The sequence below is a fragment of the Bactrocera dorsalis genome, chromosome 5 (genome assembly GCF_023373825.1).
Source record: "Bactrocera dorsalis isolate Fly_Bdor chromosome 5, ASM2337382v1, whole genome shotgun sequence".
In the NCBI taxonomy this organism is placed as follows: domain Eukaryota; kingdom Metazoa; phylum Arthropoda; class Insecta; order Diptera; family Tephritidae; genus Bactrocera; species Bactrocera dorsalis.
In genome coordinates, this window is record NC_064307.1 from 54,172,552 (window position 1) to 54,194,394 (window position 21,843).

Genomic DNA, 21,843 nt, shown 5'->3' on the forward strand with positions numbered 1-21,843 from the left:
TTACACATTCTACAAAAAAAGATGAAACCGTATGTAATTGTAAATTTCCATCAACGATAAAAACACAAAAAGCTTACCAAATAGAACTCATTAAAGTGCTTCACTTTTTTCATTTTCGATTAGTCTTCTCATAAGTATGTCTTTTCGAGAATAATGTAATATTATTTCTTTATTCAAAGTTTAAACACAAAATTAACAAAATTTTTAATTAAAATAGCAGCTCACCTAAACACAGTCAACTTTCTGCAAATTTTCTTCAAATGCTTGATGATTTGACGAAATAATGAAAATATTTACTTATACATTTTATTTCATCAACTTGTATTTGTTGTTTACATATTGTATTGTAACGTTTTTCATGCACTTACTTGATTGTAAATATGAGCGTAGTAGAATTACGCCGCATAGCTTACTTTTATGCATTACCTAGTATTGAATAATTCTACATAAAATTTTCTTCGGAGCATTCTTCAAAGAAAAATGTAAGCTGTGAACCATTATCCCGCTGGGTTGTTCTTAAACCGGATCTCGTGAGCGGCTTGAATCGTTTTTAACCACTCCCAAGTGAATCAGAGAATTCTCCTCTTTTGCGTGAACTTCTACACATGACTCCATCGTTCTAAGTTACTTATGTATGTACATTATATTGCTTCTAATGGTACAGAACTCAGGTACAATAATTGTTTTTATTCAATGACCATTGTTTGGTTGATTTTGTAAGAAATACTACTAATTATTCCTGCTTGCGGACACATTTTTCAATTCTCTTGATTATAAACATCGCCGTTTTATTGAGAGATTTCCTAATAAATTTCTTATTTCACTGTAAATAGTACATCTAGTACTGAAAACAATCTAGATTTCGGATCGAATATCTAATTATTATAACAAGTTATATAACAACATTTTATTCAATAATATCTTCTTCTGCACTGACGTAGACACCGCTAACGCGGTTATAGCCGAATCGAAGCGAAGTTAGGTTCTTCTCCTCCTGGTCTTTCCAACGGAGTGGAGGTCTTCGTTTTCCTCTGCTTTCCTCGGCGTGTTCTGCGTGGATACTTTACTTGAGTAATATAGAAATAAATTATCTGCCCTCTTATTACCATACCTACGTCTTCCGTTTTATTAATTATTGGTTTAACGTAATAATCCAACTAACATTTGGTTGTGAAGAAAAATAAAGAAGCAATCTCTTACTTCCTTTGAGAGTAGGTAGTTTGTCTAAAAAAAAGCTAAATGAGCTTCTTAAGCCGTCTTGGAACCAACTCCATTTTATCAAATTTTTGTAATTTGAAAGCAACCATGCCGCTCCGAAAAAACATGAATCATGCGCTAGTTTTTAGTGAAAACTTGAATGAAACCCTAAAGGCTTTTATATAGGTCTACAAACTTCACTTTATTTTATACCCTTTGTTAATCCGAATGCCGTGATATACTAGATTCCAGCCTTAACATAAATTAACAAATAATGTTTTTGTATTCCACTTTCAGGTTAATTTACACACTCCAGAAATATATTTTAAGACTTTTTCTAGTATAACCTCGAATTTTAGTTCGAATATTTATGGTATAGTTAAGGTTAGCGACAATGACACTGGTAAACATGGGGAAATAAACAAATTGCAAATTGTTGATGGTGATCCCGATGGAAATTTCATTATAACACCAACACATAATATCGGTGAATATTTCATTGAAATAAATAAATTTGCAAAACTAAACGATTCCATAAAATATAATTTAACCTTACGTGCCGAAGATAAGGGAGTGCCCATGCGGCATTGTTACAAAACCATTCCAGTACACTTTATTAAGGAAAGAAATAACGCACCAGTATTTACTAAGCATTTATATGAAATCTCAATACCCGAAACATCACCACCAAATATGCCAGTGATCAGGCTGAAAGTGACAGACCCCGATTTAGGTAAGAATGCCATGGTCTATTTGGAGATAGTTGGCGGAAATGAGGGTGGTGAGTTTCGAATAAATCCCGATTCAGGCATGCTGTACACACAAAAGCCACTCGATGCCGAAAGCAAATCCTTCTACACACTCACCGTATCTGCAATTGATCAAGCTAATCTCGGCTTTCGTAAGCAGTCATCGGCGAAGGTGAAAGTTAATATACAGGATATGAATGATAATGATCCGTTATTTGAGCCGATGAACACGACCATCGAATTAGATGAGAATGAATTAGCCGGCACTTTTGTTGTAAAATTAACAGCGCGTGATAAGGATAGTGGAGAGAATGCATACATATCATATAGTATAGCTAATCTGAATGAGGTTCCCTTTGAAATAGATCACTTTTCGGGGGAGCTTAAAACAACAACATTAATTGATTACGAAACCATGCGAAGAACGTATGTGCTCAGCGTACGCGCATCAGATTGGGGCCTGCCATATCGACGACAAACTGAATTGGAGCTCTTAATCAAAATTAGGGATATAAACGATAACCGTCCACAGTTCGAGCGTGTCAACTGTGTTGGAAAAGTTTTGCGTAATATACCCGTTGGTACGGAAATATTCACGCTTTCGGCCATAGATTTTGATGCTGGTGATTTCATTACCTATCGTCTTATATCGGGCAGCGAAGATGGCTGTTTTAATCTTGATCCAACTACAGGAGTACTATCGATTGGTTGCGACTTGGCTGATGTTTCAGCAACAACGCGTTACATAAATGTATCTTCCACTGATGGCACACATTTCTCGGACGAAATGAATATGGTCATTGATATTGTTGGTGATGAGAAGAATGTCTTCATGGAGCATATCGATATGTTCAGTGGTTATGGTAGTTTTGAATGCCGTGAAACCGGTGTTTCCAGACGACTAGCTGAGAACTTGGCGGCGGCGGAACGCAATAATGCAAACGTACATGAGAAGACCTACATAAATGACCTGGGGTTGACGCCTAGTCGTTATGGCGAGAATATGCATGCGCCAGAATTCATAGACTTTCCGCGTGAACTACGACTGAACGAAAGCATTGAGTTGGGCGAAACTGTGATGTGGATAAAGGTTAGAGATCGTGATTTAGGTTATAATGGAAAATTAGTTGTGGCTATTTCGGACGGTGATAATGATTCGGTATTTCGCATCGATCCTGATAGCGGTGAACTGCAAATAATTGGGTATCTAGATCGTGAACGGCAGGATGAATACGTGTTGAATGTAACTGTTTACGATCTAGGCCAGCCGCAAAAGTCTCAATCGAAATTGTTACCCGTTTTCATACTCGATAGCAACGATAATCGACCGGTTTTCCAAAAGTCGCTAGCAACATTTCATCTTCCAGAGAATGCTTTTAATGGCACTTTGATATTTTGCTTAAACGCTTCGGATGCGGATATAGAAGAAAACGCAAAAATTGCCTACTTCATGCAGACGGAAACGAAAGATTTCTTCGTGAACATCAGCACCGGTTGTATATATTTAGCCAACGCGTTGGATCGGGAGAAGCTGGACAATTATGAACTGCACATACTAGCCAAAGATAACGGTGAAATAGCACTCACAGCCGAAGCTGTGATAAACATATTGGTCGAGGATATCAACGATAATGCGCCCATTTTTGGTGTACAGGAATTCATATTTAAAGTGCGTGAGGATATACCTCGCGGTACAGAGGTGGCGGCTATCGAAGCAACAGACATCGATATCGGTCCGAATGGTGAAATATTCTTTTCAATAAAGGAAGAGCTCGCGGTTGAAGAACTGTTCAAAATTGACAAATACACCGGCGTCATACATACTTTAGGTTATTTGGATTACGAGAAACGACAAGTGCATAATTTAATAGTGAGTGCGATAGATCGCGGTTCACCATCTTTAACAACCGATATGCCTGTGGTGATCGAGATTATCGATGTGAATGAGAATCGTTTCGCACCTGAATTTGACGATTTTGTCTATACAGGCCATGTGAAAGAAAATCTGCCGTCACGCAGTTTTGTAATGAACATAACCGCGAAAGATGCCGATATAAATGGACCAGATTCGAAGATCTCCTATAGTATACGCGGTGGCGATGGTATCGGTGTTTTCACAGTAAATGATGAAGGTAAGCACTGGTTTGTTCTGTGGAACGGATTTGTGTAATAAATTTGCTTCCTTTTAAAGGTGTCATACGCACATTATCCCATTTGGATGCTGAAACAAAATCCAGTTATTGGCTTACGCTTTGCGCTCAAGATAATGCTATAATACCTTTGAGCAGCTGTGTGCAGGTAGAAATAAAATTTAAACTTATATTTCATAATTTAACATAAGGTAATTAAAAAATTTAAGGTTAGAAAAGAATATGTTCAGCAATAAGCGCTTATACTATATAATTTAAACAAAGAATTTGGTTCTTTTCTCCCCACAGGTCAACATTCAGGTGGAAGATGAAAACGACAATGTGCCGTTGACTGATAAACCCGTCTACTACGTATCTGTCTTGGAAGGTAGTCCAGAGAACACACCCGTCATACAATTAAATGCTTTCGACAGCGATAAGAATCCAGCACAGTTTTTTACTTACCGGATAACTTCGGGAAATCCGGAAGGATTTTTTGATTTAAATTCAACAACAGGTATAGTAAAATATTGAAATCTATAATAACATGTAAGAAAGGCCTAAGTTGGGGTGTAACCGAACATTTTATACTCTTACAATCAGCAAGGATCAAACACCTTCAGGTGTTGGCAAAACTTTTTATCAAACTGAAGAAAGTATCGCCATGATTTCATCCATTTAAGACAAGATGATATCCTGTTATTAGAGAAATTTCTTTATATTGACCGATAGATTCGTTATAAAATGAACTGGAAGTTTGAAAATATGTATTACGAGGGTTGCTATATATATTTCTGGCCTAATAATGTAAATGGGCATATTTATCAACGAAAATGGTTTTATTGTTTTTCAAAATATTCTCCATCAAGATTTATACACTTTTGCATGCACTCAAACCAGTTTTCGAAGCACTTTTTCCACTCCCATTGAGACATGGTTTTTAAATGCTTCAACAGCATCTTCTGGCGACGAAAATCGTTGACCACGCATTATTTTCTTGATGTGTGGGAATAAAAAGAAGTCATTGGGTGCCGAGTCAGGGCTGTACGGCGGATGACCCATCAATTCGACGTTTTGGCCGGTCAAAAAGGCGATGGTTTGAGCCGATGTGTGAGAGCTCGCATTGTCATGGTGCACAATGATTCATCTTCTCTTGTTCGTTTTTCGAATTTCTCCGAAGACTTCAGGCAAACAAATGGTGGTGTACCACTCAGAATTGACCGTCCTACGTTGCTCAAGCGGAACAGTCGCCACATGACCAGTTTTGCCGAAGAAACAGGCGACCATTTGCTTCGAAGTGCTTCTTCCACGAACAACTTTCGTTGGATTTTGTTTCGGGCTCATACGCATAGATCCATGATTAGTCACCTGTGACGATCTTATAAACGTCTTTTGAAGCACCGCGATCGTATTTTTTCAGCATTTCTTTACACCAATCCACACGAGCCTTTTTTTGAGCGAAAGTCAAATTGTGCGGGATCCAACGAGAACAAACCTTTTTTACGGCCAGGTGTTCATGCAATATCGATTGTATGCTGGTGGGAGAAATGCATAGGCATGCCTCTATCTGAAGGTATGTTACATGACGGTCTTGCATTATCAGTTCACGTACGGCATCGATGTTTTCTGGCACAACGGCTGTTTTTTGACGATCTTCACGGAATTTGTCTTTGAGCGAGCGTCGGCCACGATTGAATTCGTTGTACCAGTTTTTTACAGTGCTATAGGATGGTGCTTCATAGCCATACAAAGATTTTAGTTCATCGATGCACTTTTGTCGTGATAATCCACGTCAAAAGTTGTGAAAAATGATCGCGCGAAAATGTTAACGAGTTAATTCCATTTTTTGACCGAGATGATTTTTTTAATTCCCTGTAAATAAAACAATTCACGATTAAATGACAAAACGTTCTGAGTGATGTTATGCTAAAAAATGTCAAACTTTCCAATGGAAATGTCAGATTACACCTGGCAACACTTAGTGTTGCCTACGCCAGAGATATATATAGCAGCCTACGTAATGTTTGGTATATAGGGAAGGCGCCGTCGCCCTGGGCGCAACGTCCTGGGCGCGGCAAAACGATCTTCGTTGTTTTTTAATATCCAGAAAAATACTTCAACAATTTTTTTTACAAAATTTATTATAAAAGATAAAAAGTTGTACACTCACAATGTAATAATCTGAATAACAATGAAAAATATTAATTTTTACTCGAATATTCTTCAGTCTTTGAATTTGTCTTATATCTTTTGGTTTATATCTTTCTTAAAAATAGTAATAGAACTTAAAGATGCACTTTTCTAGCTTTGATCGTAACAGTATCTTTATTGTTACTCTGTCGTCGTGACGTGTCGCTCTCACAGTTACCCTATGCTTTGAATGTAATAAATACTTTTATTTCTCCAAATTTTCAAAAATGGTATTTAAAAACTCCAATTCGGGCAAAAATTCCTACAAATTGAGTATTGTGAGAATTTTGGAACTTTAGAATTTACGTGGCTTCTAGTTCCTAAATTTTATATATGTACTTAATATCGAAGATATTTTGTAAAAATTCACTTTTGTTCGAACCACCTCATGAAACTTGTATGTAGGTAAATAAAGGGGGGCGGCAGAAAATCCTTGGCCCCGGGCGCCCGAAGTTGTAGCTACGCCACTGCATATTTAGAATGTACCAGTTATTCGTGCAGAATTTCATCCCGATACATTCATTGGTGCTTGATTTGCATACTGGAAAGTGAAATAATCAGATGGAATTTATACTATAAGTGTGTAATATGGGAAGTAGGATAATCTTATTTACCTGATAGACAAACACTCGTATTTCAAAACATCTCATCATCCTGATCATTTGTGTACTACTGTGATTAAATTGAATGGTGAATTTTGTCATTTTAAATTTAGACATATGTAGTAAAAATTGAAGAATTCACTTTTAGAACCTCACAAAACGACGCGTATCTCAAATGCTAATGAATACTTTGACGTGAAATTTAACATAGATGTCACTAATAGTACTATCAACTTACAGAAAAAAAATTACCGAGTCGAAAAACACGCGAAGTATAAATTAAGAATTCACCTTTCAATTTGATCACAGTAGTATATATAGCCCTGAATGTATCTCTATTAGGTATTACAAAGAACCCTGAAGTGGAAAAAAAACTATTATTATCTTTAGCAATATGTCGCATAAGAAAAGATCACTAAATATTTGTTGATATCTATTACAGGGAATTTGATAACTACGGAGAGAAAACTAGATAGAGAAAATCAAGCAGAGCATATACTAGAGGTATGTTTTCACTTACTTCTTTTCAGATACTTTTTAAATACACACATAAATAACATTTTCAATAACCAATCAATTCCCTCAATCCCTACTGTAGATCTCAATTACCGATAACGGCACTCCAGCACTTACTTCAACGACGCGTGTCGTTGTTTCAGTCGTAGATATCAACGATCACAGTCCTGAATTTGAGCAACGCTTCTACAAAATTCAAGTACCTTCTACATTAGACATAAACGAAACAGTTTTCCAGGTATTCAAATACTTTCATTGACAAGCTTTCAAAGTTATATTTTTTATTTTTCTTAATTCATTTACTTGCTAGGCACGTGCCATTGATAATGACATCGGTGAAAATGGGCGCATTACTTATTTCATAAAATCTGGCAAGGGTAAAAACCGTTTTCGCATGGACCTAGACACTGGTTTTATATACTTAATGAAACCATTGGAAGTGGACGCCGAATATGATTTGAATATACGTGCTGAAGATAATGGAAATCCGAAACGTAATCAAAATGCTAAATTAAATATAGTTGTCGTACCAGTTTCGACAAATTCTCCGCATGCGCCTCTTATAAAAGAGGAAGATAGTCGTATTGATGTAACTGAAAGTGATCGGCCAGGATTTTTAGTAGCACTAATACAGGCGACCGATGAAGACAACGATCATTTGTGGTATAACTTAAGTGGTAAGATGAACAATTGAAGTGCATGATCAATGGGCGATCTGCACTTGCCTAATCATTTTTAACGATTCACACTTTTTAAGAATTATTATTGAATTATTTATGACAAGAAAAAACCTTCACTTCGACTGCGTTTAATTTTTTTATTAAGATATTGCAACTAGTTCAGATAAAAGAAAGGACTTATAAGCAACTTGAATATGGTTTAAACTTATAGTTATTTAAAAATTACAAAACTACTCTGAGATATTGTTTTGTTTGAGTTGTCTTGGTTGTCCATCTCTAGCAATTAACATGGCTACTTCTTCGTTACAATGCTGTTACAAACTTGCACTATGCGATGCTGCAATTTTCAATATTTCTGCGTTAACCGAGTTTACATCTAGATCACCCTCTATATCAGCACATCTACAATGCCAAGGCGCTTTGACAATTAGTCTTAATACTTTGTTTTAAAATTGTTAGATGAATATCTTATTATTTGCGTTACTACATCCCCAGAGTTGTGCACCATAGCTATGTATAGCATATCGGTTGGAGTATTTGTTTGTAGATAAGTAACTAATTTTCGATGGATAACACTGATTTGTTACCAATTAACACATTCATATTTTTGAGTCGCATGTCTAGCTCCTTCAATTTGTTTTTTACGTGAACTTTCCGCCGTAGCTTAGAGTCAAACAACATTCTTAAGTATTTTGCGGAGTTTAAGTACGATTTTCATGCGGTATCATCTGCAAATGTTGCTGTTGTATAATTGCAATCTACTGGCAGGTCGTGGGTGAATATAATATTGAGAAAACACATTATCTTGTGGAACTCTTGCTTTTATTTCCCTAAGGATGGAATATTGTCTCCTTGTTTTACGCCGAAGTAGCGACCTGATATATATAATTTTATGATGTGATAATGCTCTTTCGGTCAAATCAGTTTCAGTTTCGAAAGCAGTCCTTTGTGACAAACTTTATCAAACGCTTTTGCAAAATCCAAAAATACGGTAAAACGGAATTTTTTCCTCTCAAAGGTTTTTTCAATAATGTGCGTAATTCTGTGGGTTTGATCAATTGTAGAATGGTTAGCTCGAATGCCAAACTGATGCGCTGGAATTATGGTTTTTCGTTCTACGATTTTATTAAGACGTTTTATTAGAATTTTCTCAAAAATCTTCGATATTATCGGTAGAAGTGATATGGACCTGTAAGAAGTTACACCATGTCCTGATTTTCCCGGCTTTTGAATAATGATAACTTCAGCAATTAAATTATCTCAGCTCGTCACGCTGATGGTTATATGTATATACATTTTATACGGTTTCTGATGTTTCCTTTTGGTGTTACAAACATCGTGGCAAATTTAATATACCCTCTTCAGGATATAAAAATAGTAAATACAGTTCAATGTAATATTATACTAAATACTAAATAAAATAAAATAAAACTGTTTATTTCGCAGATGGCAACGAACGCAATGAATTTTACATCGGCAAGGAAAATGGTCACATTTTACTCTCGAAAAGTTTGGACCGTGAAACCCAGTCATCGTATAATTTGACAGTTACCGTTACCGATGGCACACATATAGTTAATACAAATCTTTACATACACGTTGTCGATATCAATGATAATCGTCCACAGTTCACACAAGATATATACTATGTAAATATATCCGAGAATATCGAAGAGGAAGCCATCATAATGCAATTGCATGCCACCGATAAGGATGAAGATAATAAGATTTTCTATACTTTACATGCCGCACAAGATCCAACATCACTGTCATTATTTCGCGTAGACTCCATCAGTGGCAATGTCTTGGTCATAAAACGTCTGGATTATGAAAAGAACAGATATCACACACTGATAGTGATTGCTAAGGATCAAGGTACTCCAGCCAAACGGAATTATGCTAAAATCGTAATAACTGTACACGATCATAATGATCATCATCCAGAATTTATGAGCAAAATCGTACAAAGTAAAGTACCAGAGAGTGCGGCGATCGGTTCAAAAGTGACCGAATTGACAGCATTAGATTTGGACAGTGGAGCAAATGCTGAAATAAAGTACTCCATAATAACTGGTAATGTTGGCAATACTTTCGAAATAGAACCCACAATGGGTGTGGTTACGATTTCAAAAAATTTGAATATCAATAAAATGCAAGAGTATATGTTGCAAATTAAGGCCACAGATCACGGCGAGCCGCCACTCTCCTCACAAATGCCACTTCATATCATCGTAACTATGTCCGAAAATGATCCACCTATCTTTATGGCACCACTTAACGTGATTGAGATCTATGAAAATATTCCAGTGGGTGCATTTGTTTGTCAAGTGGAGGCACGCTCTTCCTCATCTGTGTTCTACGAGGTGGCGGGAGGTGATGAAGGCCAACGTTTTCGTATCAATCCGTCAACTGGTGTGATAACAGCGAATGACATCATCGATTATGAGAAGAATAAGTAAGTTAAATAGACTTTTATTACTAAAAGGCTCAAGTTATTGTAGAATTTTATTTCGATTTTATATACACAGATACAGTTTTTTATAACTGGCGGTACCATTTATAGATGTTTGTGTTAAATTAAAATTTTGAATTTTCATCTTTTTCAGATCTTTCAATCTCACTATTATTGCAACAAACATGGCATCAGCTACTTCCACGCACAGTATTATCATACATATTTTAGATATTAACGACAATGAACCATACTTCGAGAAAAATTCATATAATGGAACTATTTCAGAGATTGCCAAAATTGGTTCTTTCGTTTTTCAAAGAAACGATCCACAAAACAGGTAATTTTTTTCTAGGGATATGGTTAATTATTGTTTAAGTATTTAGTTGAAATTACAATGAATTGTAAAATATTTTAGTTTTTTGTTCTTCAGGCCTAAAAGCAAGAAACTTAGTAGAAATAAGTAAGGAAGAGCTAAGTTTTAGTGCAACCAAATATTTCATACTCTCGTAACTTGCAAGTATCAAAGCCGATCAAATATCTTTAGGTGTTGGCAAAGCTTTATTATAAAAAAAAATTGCGAAATAATTTCAATATTAAATTTCAACATCCATACGTGTATCTTATAAACTTACTTAATAGGTCATATGTATACTCAATTAGTTTTACAGCTATATCAGCAAAAATTATATTAAAATCATCTTCAAAAAAGATATATCTGACATATGGGGTTTGTCCGCAAAGTAATAAGTCTGATTCGATTTAAAAAAATTTATTGAACCAATCGTTACAATTCTTTATAAACTTTCAAAATAGGCTCCTTCTGCGTCGATACAGCGCTGCCAGCGCGATTTCCAAGCATTGAAGGCGTGACGGAAGGCCTTCTTCGGAATAGCCTTTAGAGCCGAGGTGAATTCTGCTTGGATCCCTCTGTCGTCACAAAATGCTTGCCTTTCATCGGCCTTCCATGACTCATCACCTGTGATTACGTTATTCAAAAATTGGGAGTCACTTTCACACATGTTCAAATTTTTTTGGCACACTTCCATTCGTTGCAATTTCTGGTCGTGAGTAAGCACTTTTGAGACTATCTTCGTGCACACCTTGCGCATGTTTAAGTGCTGCGTCACAATGTCATGAAGCTCAGATTTCGATGAATTTAAGGTTTGGGCAATCAAAACTTTGCGAACACGAGTCACATTGTCGGTGTTCGAGCCGCAGGTCTCCCAGCACGGTCTTCATCAGCGGCCACTTCCTAGTCCTCGAAAAAGGCCTAGGGCCACCGAAACACACCACTTCTTACTAAAGGAACATCTGGGTAAGCCTGCTTGATCATATCAAACGTCTTTGTCGTATATTTACTGAGTTTCACACAGAATTTAATCGCGTACCTCAGCTCTAACGAACAGTGCATTTTCGGCTTGCACCACTCACAGAAACACGTCGAGCGAAAATATTTGTCCAGACTCTCCAGATTTTCGGAATTTATTAAATTGAGTTGCAAAATATCAACCATACATCTACATTAATTCTATTAACATTCAGCGCTAAATAACATAATTTGTAAGAAATTTTATGTACTTAATTTTCTTAAAATATCATGTGTGATGGTGAAAATTCGGAATTCACTATACAGTATATATTGGGGAAGGGATAAAAAAAGATTGTTCTAAGCAAACTTGGCACGCCCACTTTTTACGAAACTTTCAAGCCTTATTTGTCCCTTACTAATGCGATTCATTGTACTAAATCACAGTTTAATGTCTTATTGCGGAGCTTAGTTATAACACTTCATAGGTTTTCTATTAATGGCGTTTTGTGTGCGAGCCAATTGTTCGATTCCGCCCATCTGCAATACCTTCTCTCTTATACCTGGCTTTCAAATTGGATCGTCTCATCATCCTGATCATTTATATAAACAAATACGGTTTGCACAGACAGACATTTATATTTATATTTATACATATAGCCCTATATACATATATCTCGATTAGACTTCTTCTTTCTTCTTCTTTACTGGCGTAGACAACGCTTACGCGATTATAGCCGAGTCAGCAACAGCGTGCCAGTCGTTTCTTCTCTTCGCTACGTGGCGCCAATTGGATATTCCAAGCGAGGCCAGGTCCTTCTCCACTTGGTCCTTCCACCGGAGTGGAGGTCTTCCTCTTCCTCTGCTTCCCGCGGCGGGTACTGCGTCGAATACTTTCAGAGCTGGAGTGTTTTCATCCATCCGGACAACATGACCTAGCCAGCGTAGCGGCTGTCTTTTAATTCTCTGAACAATGTCAATGTCGTCGTATATCTCGTACAGCTCATCGTTCCATCGAATGCGATATTCGCCGTGGCCAACGCGCAAAGGACCATAAATCTTTCGCAGAACTTTTCTCTCGAAAACTCGCAACGTCGACTCATCGGTTGTTGTCATCGTCCAAGCCTCTGCACCATATAGCAGGACGGGAATTATGAGCGACTTATAGAGTTTGGCTTTTGTTCGTCGAGAGAGAACTTTACTTTTCAATTGCCTACTCAGTCCGAAGTAGCACCTGTTGGCAAGAGTAATCCTGCGTTGGATTTCCAGGCTTACATTGTTGGTGGTGTTTACGCTGGTTCCAAGATAGACGAAATTATCTACAACTTCAAAGTTATGACTGACAACAGTGACGTCAGTGCCGATTAGATTTAGTTTTTATAAATTACCGTTAGGTAGAGATGCACGCGAGAGTATAAAAATTGTACTCTTTAGACTTTTTTGTAAGAGGTAAGAAGCGGACTATTAATGAACACTGGCTCGGTGTGATTGTGCGGATAAAAAGTTATCGACATTCATCTACATACGTCACCAACGTTAATGTTGTCATCGTGGTTTCTTTTACTCTCTTCTTCTTCTTCTTCTCTATTGGCGTAGACACCGCTTACGCGAAAAGGAGTCGCCTTGTCTGAAACCTCATTTGCTATCGAACGGCTCGGAGAGGTCCTTCCCGATCCTGACGGAGCTTTTGGTGTTGCTCAACGTCAGTTTACACAGCTGTATTAGTTTTGCGAGGATACCAAATTCAGACATTGCGGCATAAAGCAGCTTTGGAATCAACGAAGAGGTGGTGTGTGTTGATTCTCCTTTCACGGGTCTTTTTTCTAAATTTGGCGCATGGTGAATATCTGGTCATCTTTTACTCTTTCCTTACATAGTGGATTATTATTGTAAATTTCTGTGTAACGATTTGTATTTGTAAATTTTAATACCATACATCCTTTCCTTTGAAACAATTCCAGTCCATAACAGCTGCAAGTACTCTCATATATCCCGTGGCGGATCCAGAGTAGAATTTTTGGTGGGGTGGGGGTGTTAACTATATAATTTTGTACTTGCAACTCAAAGTTTTTTTCTTCGTGGAGTGTCGCTTTTGATGCAAATAATGTATAACTTTTAACTTTTGGGGAGGGAACTCCCCGTTTTCCTCCTTTCCTCCCGTGGATCCGCGTCTGCATATATCGATCACCGACAATTTCTGGCATTACAAAACTTTTTATAATTTCTTTTCTTTAATTTCTTATATTAATCAAATTTTCAAATTTTTGATTTGTATTTATATACTTCAGAATAATCAAAGAAAAAATTATAAATAAAAGAAACAAAATCAAAATATGCTGTTTGTTCCACACAAAAGACTGAGAAGACCACGACGGATTTTCCGCAAACGTAACGTGTCACGTTCAATGGCAACACAAGTGAACGAACTGGATATCGATATGACATTTGAGAGCATGTGCGAAGATCCCGATACGAGTTTCGATACCTATAATAACAATGCTCTGATTCGCAAAAAACAGAAGTATAAAAATTTGTTTATTGCAGGACACGTGCCAAAGACTTCCCGTGCAACGCTTTGCAAACCAATCTCATATATTTTTGCGCCTCAAATTATACATAAAAATTCCAGATACTTTTGAAATGGATTTACATACATATCTTAAAAATTAATTGAAATATATGTACTGTACTTATATATGTATACACATACATATGTACATGTTAGAAATTACAAAAGTGGAAAGGGAAGCATATTATTATTATTATTATTATTAGTATACCCAGCCCGCGGGTGAATTTTAGAATAGCATCCCCCGATTTCGGAATTAAAATGTGTAAAATGATGTACGGATAGAAGAAGTGCTCCAGATTAAGAAAATATATATTTATAGTTGTTTGTGATTTATGGTTTTTGATATTTGCATTAAAGTTCGAAAAGTTCAACTATTTAAAGTTCGTGGGTCTCCGATTTCTAATGAATTTTACACTTATGTATATTTTTAATTTTTACACCCAATACCACTTCACTAATTCGTTTCTATCTATTTATTTTATATTAAACTAGCTGACCCCACAGGCGTTGCCCTGCGTGAAATTATGTGTTTTGAAATGAAAAGAAAGTTGAATTTATATAGCGTTGAAAATCATTTATTTGATATTTTTCTACATTTCTTTTTTTTTTCAATGTAGCGTAATTTGTTTCGGTGTGTAAGTGTACAGGGAGGATGGTTTTTCAACTTGTGAACACGCCACGTATAGCTGGCCGTGTGAAAAACATGGCATTTCCAGATTTATGCCACACACTTCTAGCGACTTTCCTTGTGTTCTGTTGATTGCCATCCCAAATGCAATTTTCCCTGAAAACTGAATAGGTTTGAACTGAAATCGCAAAGAAATTCGTGAAATCAAGCATTCTGCCCCCTTGTATTCGATAGCTGCGGCGCATGAAGATTGGGAAACATAATAATGACAGATCCGGCGGTATACCAAGCCTCTCCAAAGAATTTAGAAATTCCACTGGATAATTCAGGGCTTCGTATTCATTGTCAAGACGATCGATCGATTTGTATAAGCGCAAACCTCCCGGAATTTGACATAGAATCTTCTAGTTTAAGTCATTAAAATCGGTATTTTTGGCTGCTAAAATTGCGCGTGCACTCAAGAAATCGTAGTTGCGATAATTTGGTCAATGTTCGGATAAATATTCGTGATGAGTTCATCTTTCGTTGAAGTGAATTGACAAAAGCCAGGTGGAATTGATATCAAACCACTGGAAGTATCAACCAGATTTTGCCTATTTCCAATTCTTATCGAATACGATGTAAAATGTCCTCGGCAATGTCATTTTTGTTCGTATACCATAATTGACGCGGATTTGGAGACAGATATGTCGAAAATAATGTCATCGCGAAAAGTGTGCGAACTTCAGTTTCATGTGAAGTAGCTATCGAAGCGTCCATCGTTTGATTCCATTGATTATCATGTTCCAGCAATTGTAATTGCTGGCATGCTTCTCAAAAAGTCGCACACACCGTACCATTCACAGTACGCAATGACTCAATTGAAATTGAACCACGTACATTTATCATTAGCAACCTAAAGTAGAAGCAATTGTCGTTTTTCGGGTTGGATTGTGTAAATTCGTCCTAAGGCATTAGTTGAGAACACACCTGCCTGTCAATCTACTGGTTGGCCTTGCTTTCTGCGTAACTGTTTCTTCGACGATGCATTCCACGTATAGCAAACGGATCACTGACGCAAGTTGAGAAAAAATTCATCAATGTAAATTTTGTTGTTGGAAGTGTTTCCGCTGGCTATACTGTATTCTAAGGGTTGAAATACATCCATTGGACTTCTCCAAATGAACTGCGAGACCCACAACAGTCGGAAAACGTCCATGAATTTCAAAAGTAAATCTATACTAATATTATAAAGCTGAAGACTTTGTTTGTTTGAACGCGCTAATCTCCGAAACTACTGGTTCGAATTGAATAATTCTTTTTGTGTTGGATAGTCCATTTATTGAGGAAGGCTATAGGCTATATAGCATCACGTTGCGACTAATAGCGAAGAAACAGTGGTAAATGTGTAAAAAACGCGGGAAATTATTTATCTTTGAGGGCTTCCGTTCCTTGCGCTGCGAAAGCGGTTCAAGATACACAAAAGTTATGTATGAAAGAATTATTTATCTTTTAATGATCTAAAAAAAGTCCGTGAGTACCGTTTTTGTGATAACTAATTTGTAGAGTTTAGAGTTGTATTAACATAATAATATTAATTTCTCTATATTTATTGTTATTTTCTTCTGTCGTTACACGCAGTATAAAACTCTTCAAATTTTTTAGGTAATCCGTAATTTTTTGTGGTTAGCAGTCATTTTATTATTTTAGATCTTACTCGCTGATTTTAATTCATACTCTGCTTTTCTTAGAAAATGCCACGGAAGCGGAAATCTGGTTTATCCAAAATGGCATGGTAGTTTTATTGACTGGTGATTTCCGTCAAACCCTCCCAGTGATTCAGAGGGGAACACCAGCAGATGAAATTCAAGCGTGAATTAAATCATCACGCTTATGGTCGACAGTTGAAAAACTCCGCCTGAAAACGAATATGAGAGTGCATCTTCATAATGACGTGGATTCAGGACTTTACGCAGAAATGTTGTTGAATATTGGTGATGGTTGTTTAGATGTTGACGTTGAAGGCTACATATTACTGTCAAGAGAATTTTGTAATTTAGTAGAAAGTGATGTGGATTTCATTACTAATGTTTTTCCGGAATTGCGACAAAGTTTGTGTAGTGATCAGTGGTTGTGTGCAAGAGCAATATTAGCACCAAGAAATTAAATTTTTAATAGGATCAACACTGATATTTTAAACGAGGTTCAGGGAAAAATTAAGGAATATTTGTCAATGGATACAATTATAGATACGGAACTAAGTACTTCATATCCTGTAGAGTTTTTAAATTCACTTGAACTATCGGGTGTACCGTCACATAAACTTCAATTGAAACTAAATGTACAAATAATGCTTATGCGAAATCTAGATGCTCCTCTGCTATGTAATGGAACAAAGCTTCGGATAACAAAATTGGGACAGAACATACTTGGTGGCACTATTATAACAGGTGTCGGTAAGGGAAATAGTGTTATAATACCTCGGATACCAATTGTTCCCACTGACTTTCCATTCAAATTTAAAAGGGTTCAGTTTCCCGTCAAGCTTAGCTTTGCTGTTACTATAAAGAAGGCACAAGGACAAGCATTACAGGTAGCAGGAGTGCATTTAGAAAACCCATGCTTCTCTCATAGTCAACTTTATGTAGCCTGTTCACGTGTATCTAATGCCCAGAATTTGCACATATTTGCACCCGACGGGAAAACTTATAACATGGTCTACAAAAATATACTAGATTAACACTCTGTATTTTATTTTTTTAAATTGTTAGAATTCAGAATTATTTATTTTTGTTACGGTGAAATATATTTTAACATTTTTTGTTGCATTTCAATACGCATATTTTAAGGTGTTGAAACTTCATTGTCTGTAGTAATTTTTAAAAATTGTTGATCTCAGCCAAGCAATGAAATTTAGTTATCATTTTGACGCATTTCTATTATTATACCCTTACCCTTTATCTCTCATACTTATTTAATGGCTCCACTGCGGGCGAAGCCGCGGGTAAAGAGCTAGTCTTTTATAATACTCATGTCAAAAGGCTACAGCTTGGTTATGGTGTTGGGTGGCAAAAACTCAATACAATTATCTATGAATAACAATTCCATTCTATTATTAGGTGCAATGGAATCATTTAGTATTTGCAACCATTCGTTAAATATAGTTGCTGTTATCCACGCTTTCTAATTATGTTGACTTGGTTTTGTTGACTTTACGATTAGCAGGGGCTTAAGTTTTTCGGTGCCGTCCCTGTATATTCTTCTTCTTTACTGGCGTAGACAACGCTTACGCGGTTATAGAAGAGTTAACAACAACGCGCCAGCCGTTTCTTCTTTTCGCAATGTGGCGCCAGTTGAAGATTCCAAGCGAAGCCAGGTCCTTCTCCACCTGATCTTTCCGACGGAGTTGAGGTCTTCCTCTTCCTATGCTTCCCCCGGCGGGTATTGCGTCGAATACTTTTAGAGCCGGAGTGTTTTCGTCCATTCGGACAACATGACGTAGCTAACATAGCCGCTGTCTTTTATTTAGCTGAATTATGTCAATGTCGTCGTATATCTCACACAGCTCATCGTTCCATCGAATGCGGTATTCACCGTGGCCAATGCGCAAAGAACCATAAATCATCCTTTCGCGCGAAAACTTGCAACGTCGACTTATCAGGCGCTGTTATCGTCCATGCCTCTGCACCATACACTGGAGAAAGCAGAACTAACGACGCGGATGTTTAAGCCAATCATATGAATATCATCGGCATACGCCAGCAGCTGTACACTCTTATAGAAGATTATACCTGCTCGAGATCTGCATCTCGAGTTATACTCTCCAGCAGTAGATTGAAGAAGTCGCATGTCGAAGTCGCGTATGTCTGAACCTCGTTTGCTATCGAACGGATTGGAGATGTCCTTCCTGATCCTGACGGAGCTTTTGATATTGCTCAACGTCAGTTTACACAGTCGTATTAGTTTTGCGGGAATACCAAATTCAGACATCGCGGCATAAAGACAATCCATCGGCCCTACCGCTTCGTTGTTCTCCAGACGGGTAATTGCTATTCTAACTTCTTCATGGTCGGGCAATGGAACGTCTGCTCCATCGTCATCGATATAAGAGGTTCAACATTGTTTACGTTGCGAAAAAGTACGAATTATCGAGAGAACTAAAATATATGGAATTTTTACGAATTATTGAGTTTTCCGGTGATATTAAAACGACATCAAATTTATTCATAAGGATCGAGCGCGTTCTGCGAAGTCGAGTGCGTTTTTCTTTTTTCTGCTCGCCTGCTCAATCACAATTCTTTTTCATTTAGAACTCCTCCTCATACTTGGGGGTGACAAAAAGAGTTTTAAACAAAAGGAATTGAATAAAAAAAGTTACAATAAAATTGAAGAACACAAACAGCGTGGAAACTGGAAATCCTTCCATTCCTCCGCATTGGCATGTTGATCAAAAATTGAAGCATTTTGGATTTAGCTCATTTTGTATAAAAAACAGAAAATGAACTAAAGTGTCAGCATAGCCGACATTGTAGCGAGATGTCGGTTCATTGAAATTTGGTCTACATCGCGACGTTGCGCTCAATTTAGCGTCAATATGTATACGAGAAATTGTTATTTGTGTTTTTTACATATATACAAAATTTCTCTTATGTATGTATATATATGAAAACCACTAATATACGAAGTTTATTTAATTTACTACATTCTGTATTTTTTCTCTTAGGCCACTGCTTGTCACAGTCAAGGACTTGGACGAGGGTGTAAACAGTATGATTGAATTCAAAATTTTAAACAATCAAGCAAAAGAATATTTTGAAATCGATTCATCTACGGGCGCCATTAAGCTTCTAAAGCAAGTTGACTACGAAATGAATAAATATTTTCGACTTGACGTAATGGTAAGTTTATTTTCTTTAAAGAAGAATAGGAAAACATAAAATTATTCTTCAGGAAATTCAAGCAGTAGTAACCCGTTTTATCTTAGTATAATAATCATGTTTTACACCCCACTTTTTACAGAACTAGTAAACTGTTTCCCTTTGGATGAAAACCACTGGCCGGTTACGTCTTTAGATTTACTTAAACACATAGTTACTGAAAGAAATGCACCTATGAAGTGTATATTAGCTTCAGTGCAGCCGAAGTTAACGTTTTTTATTGATATATATGTATAAGATAATAAAAAATATGTACATACATATCTATTTAAAGCTGTCAAATAGTTCCGCATAATGATGTCTTTTTAAACTATCCATCACTAATGACCAATTTCATACAAACTTACATTTCTTATGGATGTTATCATGCTGGGATAAGAGGTTTTCAAACAATAGTGACTAACTGTTAAGGAAATGTAAATAATTTTTATTCAATTTATTATAATCGATACAATGATGTTCTGAATATAAAATCGTTCAAATGGCCTCCACGATTTGCAGGAACGAATTCGATGAATCCAAATTTTGATTACTTTTTTCATTAAATCAAGACGTACGAGTATGTCATGAAAAGCATTTTTAATATTGGTTTCTAAAGATTGAGGAGAGTCTGGTTTATTGCTAAAGACCAATGACTTCAAATAACCCCTCAAGAAGTAGTCTAACCATTAGTTAAATCACAACTTCTTGGAGGTCATCTAAGAACACAATTTCTAAAAAATGGACGAAATGACACTTAGTAATCATCCCTGCATCCTGCAAGAGAGAGAAAATGAGAGCGATCAATATTAAGCCTACAAAAGAATAACGAAAAATGGCGATTTAGTTCTCTTTTAGCTCGATTTACTTGACGTAGCTTTGCTTCACGTTTTTTTTATCTGTAACAATAAGAGGTGTGTAAAATAAGCCGCAATGGTAGTTTGAAAATAAAAATAATTAGTACGGTTTAAATCTGTAGAATACGTTGGATGGGGTTGAAGTTCATAGTCTGGTTCAACCAGTTTGTTTCTGACGACGAGGGGAATGTGACCTCTACTAAGGGCTAGAGCTGAACGTAATAATACACGAATTTCCGAATTAAATTTCAGCTGTAACACTAACTACGAGGGCTGCTATATATATTTCTGGCCTAGGCAACACTAAGTGTTGCCAGGTGTAATCTGACATTTCCATTGGAAAGTTTGACATTTTTTAGCATAACATCACTCAGAACGTTTTGTCATTTAATCGTGAATTGTTTTATTTACAGGGAATTAAAAAATTCATCTCGGCCAAAAAATGGAATTAACTCGTGAACATTTTCGTGCGATCATTTTTCACAACTTTCGACGTGGATTATCACGACAAGAGTGCATCGATGAACTAAAATCTTTATATGGCTATGATAGCACTGTGAAAAACTGGTACAACGAATTCAATCGTTGCCGACGCTCGCTCAAAGACGAATTCCGTGAAGGTCGTCAAAAAACAGCCGTTGTGCCAGAAAACATCGATGCCGTACGTGAACTGATAATGCAAGACCGTCATGTAACATACCTTCAGATAGAGGCATACATCTGCATTTCTCCCACCAGCATACATTCGATATTGCATGAACACCTGGCCGTAAAAAAGGTTTGTTCTCGTTGGATCCCGCACAATTTGACAATCGCTCAAAAAAAGGCTCGTGTGGATTGGTGTAAAGAAATGCTGAAAAAATACGATCGCGGTGCTTCAAAAGACGTTTATAAGATCGTCACAGGTGACGAATCATAGATTTATGCGTATGAGCCCGAAACAAAACAGCAATCGATCGTGTGGGTCTTCCAAGACGAGCCAAATCCAACGAAAGTTATTCGTGGTAGAAGCACTTCTAAGCAAATGGCCGCCTGTTTCTTCGGCAAAACTGGTCACGTGGCGACTG

At 36.8% G+C, this 21,843-nt stretch overlaps 1 protein-coding gene and 1 long non-coding RNA gene across 2 annotated transcripts in view; both read left to right on the forward strand.

The window, feature by feature from the left end:
- Window positions 1-21,843, forward strand: part of LOC105233033 (fat-like cadherin-related tumor suppressor homolog) — a 67,558-nt gene that overhangs the window by 27,191 nt on the left and 18,524 nt on the right. Inside the window, exons 3-11 of the mRNA XM_049458082.1 lie at window positions 1,495-4,078; window positions 4,138-4,244; window positions 4,385-4,592; window positions 7,310-7,371; window positions 7,466-7,621; window positions 7,694-8,060; window positions 9,510-10,518; window positions 10,670-10,855; window positions 19,727-19,901. Of these exons, the coding sequence (XP_049314039.1) occupies window positions 1,495-4,078; window positions 4,138-4,244; window positions 4,385-4,592; window positions 7,310-7,371; window positions 7,466-7,621; window positions 7,694-8,060; window positions 9,510-10,518; window positions 10,670-10,855; window positions 19,727-19,901 (4,854 nt within the window). The remainder of the gene's footprint in view (window positions 1-1,494; window positions 4,079-4,137; window positions 4,245-4,384; window positions 4,593-7,309; window positions 7,372-7,465; window positions 7,622-7,693; window positions 8,061-9,509; window positions 10,519-10,669; window positions 10,856-19,726; window positions 19,902-21,843) is intronic.
- Window positions 10,862-17,932, forward strand: LOC125778825 (uncharacterized). The gene is made up of 2 exons (XR_007422963.1): window positions 10,862-14,279; window positions 14,369-17,932. It is a non-coding gene; the product is annotated as an uncharacterized LOC125778825 (long non-coding RNA).